The sequence below is a fragment of the Quercus lobata genome, chromosome 4, assembly GCF_001633185.2.
Source record: "Quercus lobata isolate SW786 chromosome 4, ValleyOak3.0 Primary Assembly, whole genome shotgun sequence".
Classification (NCBI taxonomy): Eukaryota; Viridiplantae; Streptophyta; class Magnoliopsida; order Fagales; family Fagaceae; genus Quercus; species Quercus lobata.
In genome coordinates this window covers 33,480,986-33,502,401 of record NC_044907.1, presented here as the reverse complement: position 1 = coordinate 33,502,401, position 21,416 = coordinate 33,480,986, and the positions used below count along the sequence as shown (strand labels likewise).

Sequence of the window (21,416 nt, the reverse complement as noted above, 5' to 3'; positions counted from 1 at the left end):
TTCAACAATGTCATTGCCAAAAATGTGAGGAAAAAAAAAAAGAGAGAAATAGAATTGTGGACAATGGTAATTGCCGGAAATAGGGAATTTTTTTGTTTTTTGGGTAATTGTGGCATTGGAAAAAATGGGAGGGGAAAAAGAATTGAATGGAATTGTGGCAATATCATTGCCGAAAATGGGAGGAAAAAAAATTGTTGTTGGAAGAATTTAAAAAAAAATGTGTTACGTTCACAATATTTTTATAATATTTTCACAACAAATTACACGTGATTAATTATTATTAGTTCAAATTTGATTTTCACACTGAGATTACTTTTTTAATCCAATAATAACTGTAAGGACACGATTTTGTAACGAACCGTAACAGTGTTGGGTTCGCACGTGAAATGGCTCAAACAATATCATTTGTAGAGCGTGGGTTTGAAAGACTAGGCCCTGGTCACCAGACAGTGGGTTTTTCGTGGTGTTCATACATGGTTAAGTTTTCTTCACCCCTAGAGTCTTTCTCCTGGAGGTGGGCTGGGAGGCTCTGGTTTTTGGCCATTTTTCCTAGCCCTTTTTCTAGATTACTTATTTTTCCTTTTATACTAGCCTGCGTTCATTGTCCTTCGTCCACGTATAGGGTCAACCTTTCCAAGACTGATACTTGTCCCATCAGCCCATACCCAAAGTCGTTGGGAGTGGTTGTAAAAGCCGAAGAATACGGCTCTGTCAGGTGCAGAGTATTGAATGGCAGTAAGGGCAGCTTTCCCTGGATATTTTAGATTTTCTTTCAAGCTTAGTCCTATACCGCGTTTGCCCCTCTTTCCGGTGGGACTTTGGGTCTGCTGAGGACTGAACTGTCCTCGGCTGTATCCCAAGGCTATCTTGTGCTTTATATTATCGAGCTTGGGCCATAGCCCTCCTCGGCTTGGGCCTCTGGACTCCCTACGGGTAAATGGGCCTGCGGGTAAATGGGCCTGGCCCATAAATTATTTGGGCCCCACAATAGCCCTCAAAACCCTGCTGTCCAACCTCTTGGTTGGAAATGGGGGTTTTGGTAATACCGAGCATTTATTATGGCTCATATAATTCAGCCTTTCATTGATGTTGGCGGTTCTCCACCTGCCCAGGAAATGTACCGGTCTACGAGACGTTCCTCTTAATTTATTCACGACGCGCTCATGCCGTTTGGCTATCCAAAGCGTGTCTTTAATAGTTTCCCTTTACGAGACCTTTCAGATTGGATGGTTATTGATGATGTGGGGAAACGGAACAGGCATATTCTTGTTTGCAGATTTCCTTGGAGATCTGAACATATTAAGTACCTTCCGCTCCGTCCCTCATATAAAAAGGAAAGGCGAGAGTTGTTTCTCCCATACATGAACCCCTTTAACCTCCCCAAAATCTGAAACCCTTAGATTCCTCCCAGAGTTTATTTTTACCCTCTGGTTATACCTTAAATTGTGATACGTTCACCATAGTAATAAGCAATGAAGGAACCATACCCCTCCCAAAAGCACCATGTTCTAATCAAGCTCGAAATGGCTCGGTCAGGGCAAGGGTGGCGGAGACTCAAGATTTGTCTCACCTTCCTTTCAGCCAAAATCCGAAACAGGGACTCGTCACGTCAAACTTTCGGCGTGACTGAGTCGAGGACACCCATCATCAGTACCAACCGCTCTCTCATGAGCATACCTAACATGGCACCAGTGTGTTAGGAGTCAGGAATGAGGCAGGGACTAAGTGCCCCTGCTTCTTCCTCTCTTCATTCATTGGTGCCTCCTTTTGCCTCTCTTTCTTCTTCTTTCCACCACCAGATCCACCCTGGTACTTTTCCTTCTCCCTCTTTTGCTCCTTTTTCTTTCTTTTCATCTCTTCCCTCTTCTTCTCCTCCTTCTTTTCATTCATCTCCTCCATCTTCTTCATTCATCTCCTCCATCTTCTTCTGAAGAAGGTCCTTCTCTCAATATGGGCGCTACTGAGGCAGAGTTTAGAAGGACTTCGGAGACGAGTTTAAAAAAAAGAGATCTGACTGTTTACTTAATGTATTGCTTTTTTTTTTTTTATTGTTTTGGCAATCTACCTTTTGTATAGGCTTGTTTAAGCCCCTCTTTGTACGTTGTAATACATCTTTATATTAATAAAAATTGTTATCACTTTACTTCACATGTTCTATCTCTATATTTTCGAAATGATAGCGCAATGCATAGACATACAATCTTGTGAATTCTTTTTATTTTTAAACCGTGACCGACGTCTAGGACCAAAGTCCCAGTTAATAAAAAGATCTTGCTCTGTGTTTATAAAAACAATCCAGCTTAATAATACTGAATCGAACAAATGATACTTAGGGCTGAAACTCCCATTAGGCAGGAAAAGAAAGGACATTATGATGAGCTTACTGAGTCGGCCTGGCACAATACCGCCAACCTTAGAGTACAATACTTGGGGCCCTAATCCTTTATCAAAGAGAAGGGCGCTATTATGAATTTGCAAGTGCTGTTCGGCACAATAATATAGCATTTGAATCAATGACACATAGGGCCAAAATGCTTGCTAAGAAAAAGATATCACCATAACTTTAATAGAGTTGTTTGGCACAACAATGCCGACCTGTGAAAAACGATACTTACCCCAAAACTAGCCAAGATGATAGCTCAATGCTCGATGCGGTGTAGGAAGTAACCATCCGAGGACATATCACCCGCAAAATGAACAGCTCCCCTAGGCTACTGAATAGTGGGGCGTTTCACCATCTTCTTAACACTCCTATTGGCATTAACATTTTACAGTATTTGAGCCGAGGATTGAGTAACTTAGAATTGTTATTAAGTATCCAACCTTACAAAACTCAATCTTTTTCTCATCTAAGTAGTTGGTTTCCCAATAGGCTTGAGTCCGAGGACCATGCAATGCCTTGGTTCTGTCAAAAACCCAGTTTTCTCATCCAAGTAGTTGGTTTCCCCACAGGTTTTGAGTCCGAGAACCATACAATACCTTGGTTCTGTCCAAAACCCAGTTTTCTCATCCAAGTAGTTGGTTTCCCCATAGGTTTGAGTCCGAGGACCATATAATGCCTTGGTTCTGTCCAAAACCCAGTGTTCTCATCCAAGTAGTTGGTTTCCCCATAGGTTTGAGTCCGAGGACCATGCAATACCTTGGTTCTGTCCAAAACTCAGTTTTCTCATCCAAATAGTTGGTTTCCCTATAGGCTTGAGTCCGAGGACCATGCAATGCCTTGCTTCTGTCCAAAACTCAGTTTTCTCATCCAAGTAGTTGGTTTCCCCATAGGCTTGAGTCCGAGGACCATGCAATGCCTTGGTTCTGTCCAAAACTCAGTTTTCTCATCCAAATAGTTGGTTTCCCCATAGGTTTCAGTCCAAGGACCATACAATACCTTAGTTCTGTCCAGAACTCAGTTTTCTCTTCCAAGTAGTTGGTTTCCCCATAGGTTTGAGTCCGAGGACCATACAATACCTTGGTTTTGTCCAAAACTCAGTTTTCTCATCCAAGTGGTTGGTTTCCCCATAGGTTTGAGTCCGAGGACCATACATACCTTGGTTTGTCCAAAACCCGTTTTCTTATCCAAGTAGTTGGTTTCCCTATAGGTTTGAGTCCGAGGACCATACAATACCTTGGTTCTGTCTAAGACTCAGTTTTCTCATCCAAGTAGTTGGTTTCCCATAGGCTTGAGTCCGAGGACCATACAATACCTTGGTTCTGTCCAAGACTCAGTTTTCTCATCCAAGTAGTTGGTTTCCCCATAGGTTTGAGTCCGAGGACCATACAATACCTTGATTCTGTCCAAAACTCAGTTTTTTCATCCAAGTAGTTGGTTTCCCCATAGGTTTGAGTTCCGAGGGACCTGCCAACTTACTTGTTTGTCCAAACTCAGTTTTTCATCCAAGTAGTGGTTTCCCCATAGGCTTGAGTCCGAGGACCATGCAATGCTTGGGTTCTGTCCAAACATCGTTTCTCATCCAAGTGTGGTTCCCATTAGCTTGAGTCAAGGACCATGCAATGTCTTGGTTCTGTCCAAAACCCAGTTTTCTCATCCAAGTAGTTGGTTTCCCTATAGGTTTGAGTCCGAGGACCATACAATACCTTGGTTCTGTCCAAAACCCAGTTTTCTCATCCAAGTAGTTAGTTTCCCCATAGGTTTGAGTCCGAGGACCATACAATACCTTGGTTCTGTCCAAAACTCAGTTTTCTCTTTGCGTGGGACCTTGGCTTTAGGGGAGTTAGCTCCTCGGCCAAGCCCTTAGAATTATCCATGCGATTAACGCTACCAAGCGTAGCCCCTAGTCAAGAAGTATAGCCCCTAGCGGAACTTTACACTAAAACTCTATAACCAGTTGTTAGAAATGACAAAGGAACTCTCTCGACCTACCGCCTATGCCAACACACAAGCCTTTCCCACAGACGGCGCCAATTGTAAGGACACGATTTTGTAACGAACCGTAACAGTGTTGGTTTCGCACGTGAAATGGCCCAAACAATATCATTTGTAGAGCATGGGTTTGAAAGGCTAGGCCCTGGTCACCAGACGGTGGGTTTTTCGTGGTGTTCATACATGGTTAAGTTTTCTTCACCCCTGGAGTCTTTCTCCTGGAGGTGGGCTAGGAGGCTCTGGTTTTTGGCCATTTTTCCCAGCCCTTTTTCTAGATTACTTATTTTTCCTTTTATACTAGCCTGCGTTCATTGTCCTTCGTCCACGTATAGGGTCAACCTTTTCAAGCCTGATACTTGTCCCATCAGCCCATACCCAAAGTCGTTGGGGGTGGTTGTAAAAGTCGAAGAATACGGCTCTGTCAGGTGCAGAGTATTGAATGGCAGTAAGGGCAGCTTTCCCTGAATATTTTAGATTTTCTTTCAAGTTTAGTCCTATACCGCTTTTGCCCCTCTTTCCGGTGGGACTTTGGGTCTGCTGAGGACTGAACTGTCCTCGGCTGTATCCCAAGGCTATCTTGTGCTTTATATTATCGAGTTTGGGCCATAGCCCTCCTCGGCTTGGGCCTTTGGACTCCCTACGGGTAAATGGGCCTGGCCCATAAATTATTTGGGCCCCACAATAACAATCTGCCACTTAAAATTTGCTGTAAAAATTGTGTGCACCTATCATCTATTTCGGCAACACCATTGCCACAATTCTATTCCTCCTTTTTTTTTTTTTTTTTTCCCCCTCACATTTTCGGGAATGCCATTGCCAAAATAGGTGAAAATATTTTCCCCCTATTTCGGCAATCCCATTGCCACAATTCTTTTCCCTTTTTTTTTTTTTTCTTTTTTACCTCACATTTTCGGCAATGGTATTGCCGAAATAGGTGAAAATTTTTTCCACCTATTTCGGCAATCCCATTGCCACAATTTTTTTTTTTTTTAAGAAATGATAGGTGCACACAATTTTTACAATATTTTTACAACAAATTTTAAGTGGTAGGTTGTTATTGTTGGATTAAAAAAGTAATCTCAGTGTTAAAATCAAATTTGAACTAATAATAACTAATCACCTATGATTTGTTGTGAAAGTATTATAAAAATATTATGAATGTAACACCTTTTTTTTTTTAAATTCTTCCAACAACAATTTTTTTTTCCTCCCATTTTCAGCAATGACATTGCCATAATTCCATTCAATTTTTTTTCCCCTCCCATTTTCGGGAATGCCACAATTACCCCGAAAAAAAAAAATTTCCCTATTTCGGTAATACCATTGCCAAAATTCTATTCCTCTCTTTTTTCTTTTTTTATTTCTCACATTTTTGGCAATCCCATTGCCACAATTCTATTCTTTTTTTTTCTTTTTCTTTTTTCCCTCTTATTTTCGGCAATGGCATTGCCGAAATAGGTGAAAATTTTTTTCACCTATTTCGGCAATCCCATTGCCACAATTCTATTATTTATTTTTTTTTTAAAGAAATGATAGGTACACACAATTTTTACAATATTTTTACAACAAATTTTAAGTAGCAGGTTGTTATTATTAAATTAAAAAAGTAATATCAGTGTTAAAAACAAATTTGAAATAATAATAACTAATCACCTGTGATTTGTTGTGAAAATATTATAAAAATATCGTGAATGTAACACTTTTTTTTAAATTTCTTCCCAGATTTCGACAACAACAATTTTTTTCCCCCTCCCATTTTCGGCAATGCCATTGCCACAATTACCAAAAAAAAAAATTCTTTTTTTCCCGCAATTGCTTTTTTTTTTTTTTTTTTGAGCACTCCACACTCGGGCACATAGGACATAGGACTCGGGCAGGGAATTTGGGCAGAGGAATTTCGGTAACAGCGTTGCCGAAATTCAAAATCTTTCTCTCTCCAACTTTTTCCCTTTCTCTCTCCTACTTTTGTTGAAATTCGGCAACACTATTGCTGAAATTCTTTCTCTTTCCTCGATTCCCCAATTAAGTTCAAACAGTACCTATAACGCAAATAAATTTCAGATTTACCAATATTAAGCCAAAAGACTCCAATAAACCATCACTAAAATAAATATAATAAAGTAGGAAAAAAAAAGATTGATAAAATATAATAAAAAATTGATAACAACAAGTGTTTGAAGGTATAAAATAGATGTTCAACACTTTTATCTTCTTCAGTGTGAATGCTCTAGTATTAGCTTTTTATCTCCTTTGAGTGTGAATGCTCTAATATTAATCAAAAGTTAGTGGCAAACCAACGGAGACATTAGCTGTTTGAAGGGATGGTTCAAAAGTTAGTGGCAAACCAATGGACACATTTGTTGTTTTGAAGGGATGGGTGTAATGATGATATATTTTTTTTTTCTCTTTGTCCTAGGTGTCAGGCTAGTTTGTATAGCCCTAAGCACACATCAGGACCTTACTTAAGGTTGTGCTTGGTTCATGTAAAATATTTTCCGGAAAATAAATATTTTTCGGAAATACTATTTTCGGGAAAAGAAATTATTTTCAAATGTTTGGTTGCATTATGAAAATTGTTCTAGAAAAATTTTAATGTGTTTGCTAACATTCTGAAAATGCTATTTTTCTCCTACTTTCTCACATTTTCTCACCCATTTTTTCAGCTACCAAACAAATTTTATAATAGAAAATTTCAATCTATAAACTTAAAAAAACAAAAATCAAAACAACACCATTCATTAAACTCCACTGTTCAGTCAAACTGAGAGAGGGAGGAAGAGAGAGTGATCAGAAATGGAGGGAAAGGGAGAGATCAGTCTAAGTGATGGGTAACGACGAGAGGGCGACGAGATCGGCGATGGGTAACGACGAGATCGGTCGTGGGTAACGATGGCGTCGATGAGATCGGTTTTGGGTGGATTGGTCTGGGGTGATGCGATCTTCGGTGGATTGGTTTGGGTGCGATCGGTCTGGGTGGATCGGTCTTCGGTGGGGTGCGATTGGTCTGGGTGGATCGGTCTTCGGTGGTGATGCGATCTCGGTGGTTGTGCGAGATATATGACGATGCCGGTGCTAGGGTGCGATCGGTGGATCGGTAACTCTCTCTTCTTTCTCTCTCTCTATCTCTCTCTTTGCGCATCTGACCTGGAAATGGTTTGAAGTGAAAATCTTCACTTCAAACCATTTCCGGGTCAAAGCCTCATTTTACACGGTCAACTGAAAATATTTTCCAGAAAATTTATTTTCCATGTGCAACTAAACACCCGCATTTATGGAAAAATATTTCTGGAAGTGGTTTGAAACCAAAACAAACACAGCTTTAAGTACCTTTATTTCATTATTTTAATTCAAATTTACCTTTTTAGTCCCAAAAAAAAAAAAAAAAAAATTACTTCCGAACGGTTTTCTTTTCAAATAAAGTTGTGATGTGATGATAACCATAAATAAACTTACTTTTATGGGGAGATGAGGAAATTGGCAGCAAGTGAATAGGCTATAGAGTCTCTCAGTGTCACAGGTTTACACTTAAACAAGATTGGTGACTGTAGAAATTATACACCTCAAAAAGGGTAATAGATATTCACACTTAACTAGTTCATCACTAGCGTCTTTCTCTCTGCATTTTTTATCTCTCAGTCTTTAACATTTTGTCTCCCACACACAATCACACCGCATTTCTGCTTCCTTTTATAGAGTTCCCAACCAAGTGGAATTACAAGAGTTGACTTTATTCTAATGCCTATTCAATAAATAAGAGAAAATTCTAGCTAGAATGTAAAACACACAATCGTTATAGAAAAATAAGAGACAGATTGTTCAAAAAAAATCAACAGGCACCATTTTGTTTACTATTGCAAAAAACATTACATCAGGATCATATCCAACATTTCTTGCATCCATCTCCATACTAGAACTGAAGGCAGCATATATGTATCAATCCCATGCTAAAACCGTGGTCTCCAGCAAAAGCCAAGAACACATATATAGGCACATGGAACCCACCCAATGCATGCTTATTTAAATTATAGGTAAAATTAAATAAAGATGCAGTTTTAATTTCCAGCTTAGAGCTTGGTGCAATCCGTTGGCTTGAAAGATACAGTTTTCTTCACAAGGTCATAGCCTACTAACAAATTGGACTGGGCCAAGTTACCGTAGATGGTACTTTCATTAGCACGGAAAGCCAAGCACGAAAGTTCCTTATTTATTTGAATGAAGGTGGTGCCTGGATTTAACTTCGCATCTGCACCGGTGAAATGAGCTGTGATAGGAATTTCAATAGAATCTGATGTGCGCTTGTAGCAAAGACTTAGAAACTGACTCGGGTCATGACCACGCTCTAAATCAATTTCTTCTGCTACTGCTGATTCAAACGTGGGGTAGAATTCTGGTGGCAACGTTGTCACTGTTGTTCCTGAATCAATGATAATATTGCCCTCTAAGTCTCCGGAGCCAGAAGAACCGCTCAACTCTAATCTTTTGCTGCCAACACTCATTGCTTCGAGTGTTAGGAAATAGAAGGTGTCTGGACTTTTGGGGACTAAGGGAGTAGACACGGTTCCAGGACCCGAAACCACGGCGTCACTACCAATTTTCAATTTGCTTGATTTTTTTGTCTCTTGAAGTTAATGGCACCAAGCAATAGGAGAACTTGCCACTAATAGAAGAACTCAATTGGGAAACAAGGGAAACCGTGCCGCCACCAAGGCCAACAACGCCGGAACCTTCGGCACCAAAAGTTCCATTATTATCATGTCCACACCCTATGATAGTTTCTGGGAGGGACACGGGATTATCGCTTGTAGTTGATCCCAGAGTGAAAGTGTCTACAGCAAGGTCTCCGTTTGAGAATGACTGGTCTCCATAAGAGACGGATATTGACAACTTGTTCCATCGTTGGAGCATGATGTTTTCCTTAGGGACTCGCATTGTGATGAAGTGCAAGAAACGCTTTTGTAGGTTGTGGACATTTTAGGATCAAAAAATGGAGCTGCTTGATTATAGCACTCAGTGCAAGGTTTGCACTGTAGCCATATCAAATCACTTCCAGTATCGGCAACGCCTAGTATTGCGACTGGTGGTGTACCAACTGAGTATTTCATGAGGTATTCGCCGCTGTTTGAGATTATATCTGTTTGGGCTAAATTGGGAGAGACTGAAGAACTTGGCTTAAAATGATTGACACGGTTAATGGAACGCCGCAAGGCCTTGGCTACGCGCTGCGAATGAGTTTCAGAAGCGTTGTAGAAGGGGGAGTCCGGAGAGTCGCGATGGATGAGATCCACGCAAAAGCCTCCATTGAGAGCCTCAATGAGAGTGAAGCAGCAAAGCAAGATAATGGAGAACGTAGTTGCCGATGCAGCCAAAGAAAGCAGTGAGTGATGATGCGATGCCATGATTGATTGTTGGAGAGGTGTTGATGAAAATGTGTAGGATTAAGTATTTATCTATAGTGAGTCACTGGCTTCTATAGTTCTAATAGATGAGCATTCCGTCGTTGCATTCACATAAAAAGAGTAAAAAATTATAGTTTTTACCGCCTCAAAAATGTATTTTATTTTATTATTTTTTTATGAGAAAAAACTTATTTTATTTATTTTACTACATTATTATATAAAACATTTAATATTAATAGTTTTATTTTAGTAATAATATATTAAAATAATAAAATAATATATTTAACACTATAAATAACAATTAAAATAAATATAATAAAGTATACAAAGTAAAAAGAAGATAAAAAAAATATAATAAAAAATGGATAACAAGTATTTGGAGGGATAAAATAGCTGTTCAGCACTTTCATCTCCTTCTGTGTGAATTAATGCTCTAATATTAGCTTTTTATTAGCTGTTCAGCACTCTAGTATTAGCTTTTGGTCATGTTAACGAATTGGTTAAGAATTCATTTTATGAAAGTTTTAATATTATTTTTATAGGAAATGAAAAAAAAGTGTCCAAACATTAATTGTTTTTTTTTCTTTTTACATAAAAACTTTCTTTAAGTAGATTATTAACCAATGTCATACGGCATTCGTTAACATTTCCTTTAGTTTTGGGTCATGTTAACGAGTGTCCTACGGTATTGGTTAAGAATTCATTTTAGGAAAGTTTTGACATTACTTTTATGGGAAATGAAAAAAGCTGTCAAAATATTAATTGTTTTTTTTTTTTTCATAAAAACTTTCTTTATTTAGATTCTTAACCAATGTCATACGGCATTCGTTAAAATTTCCCTTAGCAATGGGTCATGTTAACAAGTGTCGTACGGTATTGGTTAAGAATTCATTTTAGGAAAATTTTGACATCACTTTTATGGGAAATGAAAATAGCTATCAAAACATTAATTATTTTTTTTTTCTTTTTCCATAAAAACTTTCTTTAATTAGATTCTTAACCAATGTCATACGACACTCGTTTAACATTTCCCTTCACTTTGGGTCATGTTAACGAGTGCCGTACGGTATTGGTTAAGAATTCATTTTAGGAAAGTTTTGACATCACTTTTATGGGAAATGAAAAAAGCAGTCAAAACATTAATTGCTTTTTTTTTTCTTTTTCCATAAAAACTTTCTTTAATTAGATTTTTAACCAATGTCATACGACACTCGTTAACATTTCCTTTAGTTTTGGGTCATGTTAACGAGTGTCGTACGGTATTGGTTAAGAATTCATTTTAGAAAAATTTCGACATCACTTTTATGAGAAATGAAAAAAGCTGTCAAAATATTAATTGCTTTTTTTTTTTCTTTTTCCATAAAAACTTTTTTTAATTAGATTCTTAACCAATGTCATAAGGCACTCGTTAACATTTCCCTTAGTTTTGGGCCATGTTAACAAGTGTCGTACGATATTGGTTAAGAATTCATTTTAGAAAAGTTTTGACATCACTTTTATGGGAAATGAAAAAAGCTGTCAAAACATTAATTATTTTTTTTTTCTTTTTCCATAAAAACTTTCTTTAATTAGATTCTTAACCAATGTCATACGGCACTCGTTAACATTTTCCTTAGCATTGGGTCATGTTAACGAGTGTCGTACGGTATTGGTTAAGAATTCATTTTAGGAAAGTTTTGACATCATTTTTATGGGAAATGAAAAAAGCTGTCAAAACATTAATTGTTTTTTTTTTCTTTTTCTATAAAAATTTTCTTTAATTAGATACTTAACCAATGTCATACGGCACTCGTTAACATTTCCCTTAGTTTTGGGTCATGTTAACGAGTACCGTACGGTATTGGTTAAGAATTCATTTTAGGAAAGTTTTGACATCACTTTTATGGGAAATGAAAAAAGCTGTCTAAACATTAATTGTTTTTTTTTCTTTTTCCGTAAAAATTTTCTTTAATTAGATTCTTAACCAATGTCATATAGCACTCGTTAACATTTCCCTTAACTTTGGGTCATGTTAACGAGTGTCGTACGGTATTGGTTAAGAATTCATTTTAGGAAAGTTTTAACATCATTTCTTTGGGAAATGAAAAAAGCTGTCAAAATATTAAATTTTTTTTTTCCATAAAAACTTTCTTTAATTAGATTCTTAACCAATGTCATACGGCACTCGTTAACATTTCCCTTAGTTTTGGGTCATGTTAACGAGTACCGTACGGTATTGGTTAAGAATTCATTTTAGGAAAGTTTTGACATCACTTTTATGGGAAGTGAAAAAAGCTATCAAAACATTAATTGCTTTTTTTTTTTTTTTCTTTTTCTATAAACCCTTTCTTTAATTAGATTCTTAACCAATGTTATACGGCACTCGTTAACATTTCCCTTAGCATTGGGTCATGTTAACGAGTGTCGTACGGTATTGGTTAAGAATTCATTTTAGGAAAGTTTTAACATCATTTCTATGGGAAATGAAAAAAACTGTCAAAATATTAATTGCTTTTTTTTTTTTTTTTCCATAAAAACTTTCTTTAATTAGATTCTTAACTAATGTCATACGGCACTCGTTAACATTTCCCTTAGTTTTGGGTCATGTTAATAAGTGTCTTATGGTATTGGTTAAGAATTCATTTTAGGAAAGTTTTGACATCACTTATATGGAAAATGAAAAAAGCTGTCAAAACATTGATTGTTTTTTTTTTTTTTTTCATAAAAATTTTCTTTAATTAGATTCTTAACCAATGTCATACGGCACTCGTTAACATTTCCCTTAGTTTTGGGTCATGTTAACGAGTGCCGTACGGTATTGGTTAAGAATTCATTTTAGGAAAGTTTTAACATCACTTTTATGGGAAATGAAAAAAGTTGTCAAAATATTAATTGCTTTTTTTTTTCTTTTTCCAGAAAAACTTTTTTTAATTAGATTCTTAACCAATGTCATACGGCACTCGTTAACATTTCCCTTAGTTTTGGGTCATGTTAATGAGTGCCGTACAATATTGGTTAAGAATTCAGTTTAGGAAAGTTTTGACATCACTTTTATGTGAAATGAAAAAAGCTCTGATATTACACATGTCCCTCCATCGTACACGCCACAGTTCCAGCCAATCACTTCTGAGTCACAACTCACAACTAAGAAAACGCAACCGATCACTAATACCATCCCAATTTACTTCAGGAAAGCAAAAGCTATTTCCACACTTCTAGACAAGATAGCTTTTGGCAGTTACCAATTAAAATTTAGATTCCCACAAGCAGTCTCTGTTTATGCACGACGAAATTTGTTTCTTAGAATATAAATTGAATAAAGTTTGGAGAGTATCTCTTTAAGTTTGAAAATCTAACGGTTAGACTATATGCTTTTAATGTTATTAATATGTATGTTAAATTTTGTTTAAATCGGATATTATTTACTGTTCGATTAATAAACTTATTTTTATGTATAATTTTAGATCTTAAATATTTAAAATTTAAACATGTGATAGATAACATAGTTATTGATTTATATTTTTCTTAAAATTTTTAAAGTATAAAAAATATAATAAAAATATGTTATTTAACTATTAGATTTTCAAAATTCATGTCAACTAAAAATATATATGAAAAGTATAAACGGTTTTCTTTCCAAATAAAGTTGTGATGTGCTGATTACCATAAATAAACTTTTATGGGGAGAAGAGGAAATTGGTGGCAAGTGAATAGACTATAGAGTCTCTTAGTGTCAATGTGTCATAGGTTTACACTTAAACAGAGCAAAATTTGTTGAACAGTATCTTTTTGGAAAAATATTAGTAAAAAAAACATTTTAGTAAGTTAGATTTTTTTTTTTTTTTTAAGTGGAACTCGAGTCTATGAAACTCCAATTCCATAATGTAACTCAAGCTTCCTACACTCAAGTTCAAAGTGCATAAAAATTATTCACAAGGAACTCAAGTTTAGGAAACTCGAGTTCTATTCAAATGGAACTCGAATTTCCTAGACTTGAGTTCCACGGTTTTTGTTTTTGTTTTTTTTTTTTTGGGGGGGGGTCCATATTAGACTTCACCCAAGAGGAAATTGAGTTTGAATGGGTTAGAACTCGAGTTTGGTAAACTCGAGTTCCAAAAACAGTCTAATTTACTAAAATGTTTCATTTGCATGCTATGTACCAAAATTTTTTCTAAAAAGTTATTATTTGGCAAATTTTGCCCACTTAAACAAGATTGGTGACTGTAGAAGTTATAGACCTCAAAAAAGGGTTGGACCCAGTAATAGATATTCACACTTAACTAGTTTATCACTAACGTCTTGGTCTCAAATATATAATTGACTTCTTGTTCCTATGCACAAGTTTACGTCTTGTTTTGATCTCAGATATCTCTTTGGGCCATTCAAATACATCATTCAATTTGAGCCACTCATTGACAATTACTGTCATAAACTAATTGGGTTTTTAAAGTGTCTTGATATGGAGAACCAAGCAAGCAAGCTCTTCTATATTTATTAAATTTGATATGTGATATTAATCTTTATTTGTTTTTTGTTTTTTGTTTTTTTCCTCGTGTTGTGATAAATCTGAAGAAAAGTTAAATATTATGGTAGTTTAAGATCAAATTTTTACGGAAATGAATAATTTGGTTATATTAGAAATCAATTGTAGACTTACAAAATATAATTTGATACTCAAAGAATGAAAAAAGATAATCGTTAATTGGAATGGTGATACTTGCACAGAGTTCAGTCTTTAACATGAACTAATTGATTTACAGATTGTTGTTGACTTAAATTAGTAAGTAATTTCGTGATTATAAAGCATGATTCTTCTCTTACATATAATTTGAAATAATTTATTTTGAGATTGTAGACTGGCTTGAATTTTTTTATTAGCCTATAAACTGATTAAATATTTCATTTACTTTGATATACAATAAATTTTGTGTGTTTTCATGCTTGCCTTGTACTTGCAAGTTACAACTATTCCATGGACAAAAATGCCTTATGCCCTTTTCACCCAAATTATATAGCCTTATGCCCTCCTTCCTAAACGAATTAGGGAAATGCCCTTCTTTTGTAACTCGATTTTCTCATAATCGAGTTAAAAAAAAAAAAAAAAAAAAAAAAAAAAATCCTGGAGCCCTATATAGGTCCTTAAAAACGTCATTATAGGCCTTAACTCAATTTTGAGAAAGTTGAGTTTCAAAAGAGAGGCATTTCCCTAATTAGTTTGGGAATGAAGGCATAAGGCTTTATAATTTGGGTGAAAAGGGCATAAGGAAATTTTGTCCACTATTCCATGGTTTAAAATTTTTTTCCCTTACTTGCTTTGTCTAATTTTGTTTATTGTTAACTCTTTTTTTTATTATTTATTTATAATCTGCAATCTCCATTCATCAAAGAGAAATAGGGAATGATCTTCCTCACACATTGTGTCTAACTAGGACTCTCGGAAGATTGTCCTTATTGCAACAAAAAAGACTCTAGAATTGAGTGAATGCTTTGCTTATTAAAATTTTGCTTCTTTTTTATTTCTTGCATTTCTTGATTGGAATTAAAATTCAAATAAAATTAATGCCTTCTAAGAGAAAGTATTACAATATATATATATATTCCAAAAGGATGGAGAAAGGGAGAATTGGAGACTATAGGTCATAAAACGCAGCCAAAGTTATTAAAGGTAGAACTTCGATTATGCTTAAAAATCTTTTTTAGAATAACTAACACTAAGTTATGCTCAAATTATTTGCAGGGACTTCCACTCTATCCAATTTTGGACATGTTTAGAATGGACAGGTTTGATATTATTCTTCCTCTAGGCTAGGTCAATGATAAATAAAATAACAATGGCTAGGCTCTTTTGCTTTTGGTTTTTTTTTTTTTTTTTTTTTTTTTTTTTAATATATATATAAAATTTTATCATTATGAATTGATGTGATGAGATTGTTCAGCCCCTTCGCAAGTAATTAGCAATTTGCTCTAACTTATAAATTTCGAATCATATTCAAGGGGCTAGCATAGCTCTTGGAGCATTAAAGCCAACTCCAATGACTAATGCAAATGGGTTTTTCCCGTATGAAAATTAAAATTTTGGTGAGTTAATCTATTTAATTTCCATTTATTTATAATGTATAAGTTTTGTGCTCCACATTCCCGAGCTTATAAAGTGTTAACTAATAGTTTAACTGGGTCCACCCTTATAAAATATATGTGAAATCGTGATTTGAACAAGGAATTTTGACAAAATTCTATTTTTGATAATTAATAATTTTGTGGTGAAAAGTTCAAACTCTCTGGATAAGTATTTTGCAATTATGATTGCATGCATGGTCTATATGTTATATTATCTTTGTGATAATTGGCTTTGGATACATTGCTAATTTGATTTTTCACAAAAGAATCAAATTAATAATCTGTTTTGTGTAATACTTGACTATTAGTATAACAACATATATGATTTTTATTAATTGTAAAGGAGATCCAGAGTATTCCCTTCGCCGGGAGATCACATCCATGGGTCTCTCTCTCAATTTTTGACTTTTACTTTCTTTTGTTAGTTTTTTTTCTGTCTTTTTGATTTGTATAGTAGGATTCTTTTTTCTTTTTATTATTATTTTTTTTAATCAGTGTTACAGGTGTTTTAATAATGGTGTAGATAAGGCAAAAACATTGTAGCTTGGTGGCGCAGAGCTGCTTTGTGTGTGTGTGTGTGTGTGTGTTGGGGGGGGGGGGGGGCTTATTTTAGAAAATTGTTTCATATAAAACTTTTAAACTCTTTTTAAAAATAGAATAAAATTATACAATGACACTTCCTCCTTGATATACATATAACTTTATTTTCATTTATGATATCACAATTGTTGGTATATTTGGGGTTATCAATGGAAATATAAAAAAATTAATTTGTGAGTACTAAAGAAAATGGTGCAAATAATTTTAATTAAATGGTTGAAAATACTAAAAATTCACGTATTGGAGAAAAAACTATAAAAATATTATAGGAAAAACATATGGAAGGAATTCGGAAAACTTATAAGGAAAAAAGAAAAAGAAAAAAGAAAAACATATATACTTAAAGTAATGTTATCATCATCATCATCATTGTTAGGATTAAAAATTAGGAGTAGGCTTAAAGTAATGTTATCTTTCAGAATTCAAGAAACATATCTAATATATATAATTAGTATCAGTACCACTAAGGCTCAAGGTATGGATTATGGAAAACTTAAGGTGAGTCTTATACTTCAACTAGTTAAAAACTTCTTGATGTTCTCAATGGAAATATTTATTGTTCAAACCTCTCTAGTCCTAACTACTAATTTACTTTTTTTAAGTGTGGAAATTTAGCTACTTAAAAGTTCCATTGTATTGATTGAACAAGTTTAATGCAAGAATGTTTCTCATACTTTCTCTTTTCAGATTTGTACTTTCTTTATTATTTGAATTTTATTTTTTAAACCCTCTTAACTAAAGCAATTCTAACTAAGCTCACTTGAAAGAACTTTAACCAAAAAAAATAAAAATAAAAGGTTAACACAGCAGGGATTATATATATGTTGCACCCATCCCTATCCTAGAACAAAAGCCACTATATTTATTTATGTGTAAAAACTATTACACACATTATTACACATTTTTTTTAACTAAAATCATGAATTGAAAATATGATTTCTATTTTAAAATCATGTCTTCAGCTCACAATTTCAGTTCAAAAAATAAGTATACTACACTTTATGTATCCCGCACCAAACCCATTCATACCAACCAAACATAGGCAAACGTGATCTCCAACAAAAGCCAAGAAATGCATGCTAATTAAAATTACGATATAAATATATAAAGATACATGCATGCATTTTAATTTTCAGCTTAGAGCTTGGTGCAATCCGTTGGCTTGAAAGATATTGTTTTCTCCACTAGGTCATAGCCTACCAACAAGTTGGACTGGGCCAAGTTACCGAAGATGGATGGTTCTTCAGCAGCGAAAGCTAAGCACAAAATATCATCAGTAGTTTGATAGAAGGTGGTGTTTGGATTCAGCTTCACATCTGCACCGCTAAAATGTGCTGTGATACCTGGAACACGTATATCATTTGAATTACTGTAGCAAAGACTAAGAGCGTGACTTGGGTCATCAATGCACTGAAAATTAATTTCTTCTGCTACTGCTGCTTCGAACTTGGAGTAGAACTCTGCTGGGAAATATGTGAATGTGGAACCTGAATCAATGATAATATTGCCCTTTGAGCCTCCAGAGGCAGAAGAACTACTTAGCTCCAATCTTTTGTTGCCAACACTCATTGCTTCGAGTGTTAGGTAGTAGTAGGTGTGTGGGCGTTTGTGGCGTACTAAGGGAGTAGACACGGTTCCAAAGCCCGAAACCACGGCATGACTACCGAAATTCAATTTGCTTGAGGTATTGTCTTCGGAATAAATAAATGGCACCAAGCAGTAGGAGAACTTACCACCAATAGAAGAATGCAATTGGGAAACAAGGGATTTCGAGCCGCCTCCAAGCCCAACAATGCCGGAACCTGTGACTCCAGAGGTTAAACTATTATTGAGTCCACACCCTATGACAGTTTTTGGGAGAGGCACAGGGCGGCTTGAAGTTGAATTCAGAGTGAGAGTGTCAACAGCAAGGTCTCCCTTTGAGAATGATTTATCCCCATAATTCGCTGAATATTGGCAACTTGTTCTATCTTTTGAGCATGAGGTATCTATATAATCTAGAGACTCACATTGCGAGGAAGTGCAGGAAATTCTTCTGTAGGTTGTGGACTTTTCAGGATCAAAAAATGGAGCTGTTTGATTGTAGCACTCAGTGCAAGGCTTGCATTGTAACCAAATCAAATCACTACCCGTGTCGGCAACGCCTAGTATTGGGACTGGTGGCGTGCCAACAAAGTACTTCATAAGGTATTCGCCGCTGCCAATATCTGAGAAAATGTCTGTTTGGAGTGAATTGGGAGAGACTGAAGAAGTTGGCTTAAAACTGTTGACACGGTTAATGGAACGGCGCAAGGCCTTTGCTACACGCTGCGAATGAGTTTCTGAAGGGTTGTAGAAGGGAGACTTGGGGGAGTCGCGGTGGATGAGATCCACGCTAAAGCCTTCATTGAGAGCCTCAACGTGAGAGAAAATACAAAGCAAGACAATGGAGAATGTAGTTGCCAATGCAGCAAAAGAAAGAAGTGAGTGATGATGAGATGACATGATTGATTGATTGTAGGAGAAGCGATGATGAAAATTTGCAAGATTATGTGTATGCATTGTGACCCTGTGGCCTCTATTAGATTCTCACAAGGAGTCTTTGTTTGTGCACCGTCAATAATTGCTTCACTATCTATGGAGTTGGAATTCAAATTATTAAAGGACTCGACATGGCTTTAATTTGTACACTTTCTTCTTTTGTCAAGAATATTTGACTACTGAATCACTGGTTTTGATAAAACGTTTTTTGCTTGGACATGGTTGTGGTGATTTCAGAAACAGGTTGGACCCAGTTCACGTGAATAATGGATGACTTGTCCCCACACACAAGTTCGCGTGAATAACATGTTGAGAGAGACAAAATTTGGACAAGGCTTAGGTCTTGTTTTTCCGGAGGCAAATGGATATGATCTCAGATATCTATTTGGGCCATTTTTTTGACAATTCATGGCCTAAACTGAATGAACTATTTCGTGTTTGATAGGGAGAACTAAGCAAGCAAGGTGTTTGGAACCATGATTGCTGGATGGGATGAAAAAATGTATGTTTTTCCTTTGAATCATCTTTTGGGTTGATTTGAATTCACCTGTTCTATATATGTTCTTTTGATATTGCATTTCATATATTTAATGAAATTCCTTCTAAATTTGGTCTATGATCTTTTCATTCATTATTTTTTTTTCCTCCTTATGCCACTACAACAAAGTTGGCTTCTTTTCAAGGGTCAAAATCCTTGAAAAATGTATAAAAACAACCTTGAGAAAAATTATGTTAAGAGTTTAACTAACCCTCGATAATTTTCGAAACTTACACCGTTGAAAATGAAATTTCAACAAAATTAGTGGCCCTCAAAACAAGTGCTCCATCTTTTATTGACGATTGCCAATCCTTTAAAAAATTATAGCAAGGGTTAAAAGATTTAAAAGTACAACCCTTGATAAATAGGAATATTTAAGGGTCTTTTGACTCTCAAAATAAGTTTTTACTTTTTAATTTTTTTTAAAAAAAAAAAAAAACCACAATCATGCACAAGAACCACATATTACAAAATCATTATACCAAAACACAAATATAATGTAACTGGGTCCAAATCTCATTCAATGTACTACAACCAAATACATCAAAAGTCCAATGTACTACACCCATATACATCAAAAGTCCACATCCTTGCATGCCTTAAGGTCTCAAGGTAATACCTGCTATTAAAGAGGAAAACACCTAAAAACCAAGCAATTCTGCACAAATTTAAATCCAATTCTATATTCTAAGTTTAACAACATAATATGAGTATAAAAGTTGGAAATTTCAATAACATCTATATTAATAATACTGTCAAGATTCGAACCATCATTATGAATACATTGTTTACTATTAGTTGTTCTAGTGCAGGGAATAAACCAGCAAGAACCAAACTGCAGCTAATCATAAGATAACTAATGAGCTTTATCTTAAATAATTAGAAAAAATGATGGGATCTTGGTTTAAGACTAACGAATGCATGTAAATCTAGTACCTTACCAATCAAAAAACTACTTTCATTTAAGTACAACCAATGAACCACAAAGCTGCACAAGATATACAGAAGTACCAGAAATAGGATAATACTCCACTAAGGAAAGCACCGTAACTCACAAATCAGAGAAGTTTGACACTACTGTAACAGCAATGTGAAGTGTTAATGTTAAATAGATATTAGCAAAACACAAAGAGTCACACCAAACGGAATCAAGATGAAGGATATCTTTCAATTAGAAAATACATTGTTAAGCATAAAGAAAAAAAGAAAATGAACTTCAATGTTCATTATGAACATTATATGACTATGGATTTCTTCTAAGGAACGACTAAAGAAGGCTGGAACAAGTTATATCTTACACGATGACATCCTTTTATAACAGACAGTTACAGACTCACCAGTCACAACTCAACAAATTATTTTGTAAACAACTGTTCATGTCCCTAGTTCTCTGCAGAATAAATTATCGTGGTTTGTCAATTACTTATCCAAAAAAGAAAATGAAAACACAAGTTGTACTAAGTTTGGCAGATTCTCATCATATAGGCAGTAAACAACAACCAAATGTCTCTAGTTCTCTGCAGAATAAATTATCGTGGTTTGTCAATTACTTATCCAAAAAAGAAAATGAAAACACAAGTTGTACTAAGTTTGGCAGATTCTCATCATATAGGCAGTAAACACAACCAAAGGCAAAGGGAAAGTAGCAATCAGAGAACAAAAGATAAAATAGAAAGAAGATGAAGAAAAAAACACTAGAACTGAAACTGGAACAAAAAAATATATCACAAAAGAATATTCTAAAAACATATTTCCATTGTCTAAGATAGTAGCATAACTCCACAAATTTTATATTTATTTGAGTTGATCTTCATACCTTAGTGATCACTACTAGATTGAGCTAATTGTGAGGTGATATAACTCAACATGTGCATCATCATATTGTCAAAATGTG

General features: G+C 35.2%; 1 protein-coding gene and 1 pseudogene across 2 annotated transcripts; both read right to left on the bottom strand.

Moving 5' to 3' along the window:
* Window positions 1-8,190: 8,190 nt before the first annotated feature.
* LOC115985074 lies at window positions 8,191-9,768 on the bottom strand (annotated as a pseudogene).
* A 7,750-nt stretch (window positions 9,769-17,518) lies between these two features.
* On the bottom strand, window positions 17,519-19,063 carry LOC115987249 (aspartic proteinase CDR1-like). 2 transcript variants are annotated; one of them, XM_031110758.1, is made up of 2 exons: window positions 18,198-19,063; window positions 17,519-17,951 (listed from the first exon to the last, which is right to left on the bottom strand). In XM_031110758.1, the coding sequence occupies exons 1-2, from the start codon at window positions 19,003-19,005 to the stop codon at window positions 17,602-17,604; spliced, it is 1,158 nt and encodes a 385-aa protein (XP_030966618.1). In that variant the 5' UTR covers window positions 19,006-19,063; the 3' UTR covers window positions 17,519-17,601. The 2 variants fall into 2 exon arrangements, with proteins under 2 accessions (XP_030966618.1, XP_030966617.1); XM_031110757.1 differs by having other exon boundaries at window positions 17,519-19,063.
* Between the last annotated feature and the right edge of the window lie 2,353 nt (window positions 19,064-21,416).

What these genes read in the sequence shown, in the direction of transcription:
- LOC115987249 (XM_031110757.1), bottom strand. Translation starts at nt 19,005, where the DNA reads ATGCATACACATAATCTTGCAAATTTTCATCATCGCTTCTCCTACAAT.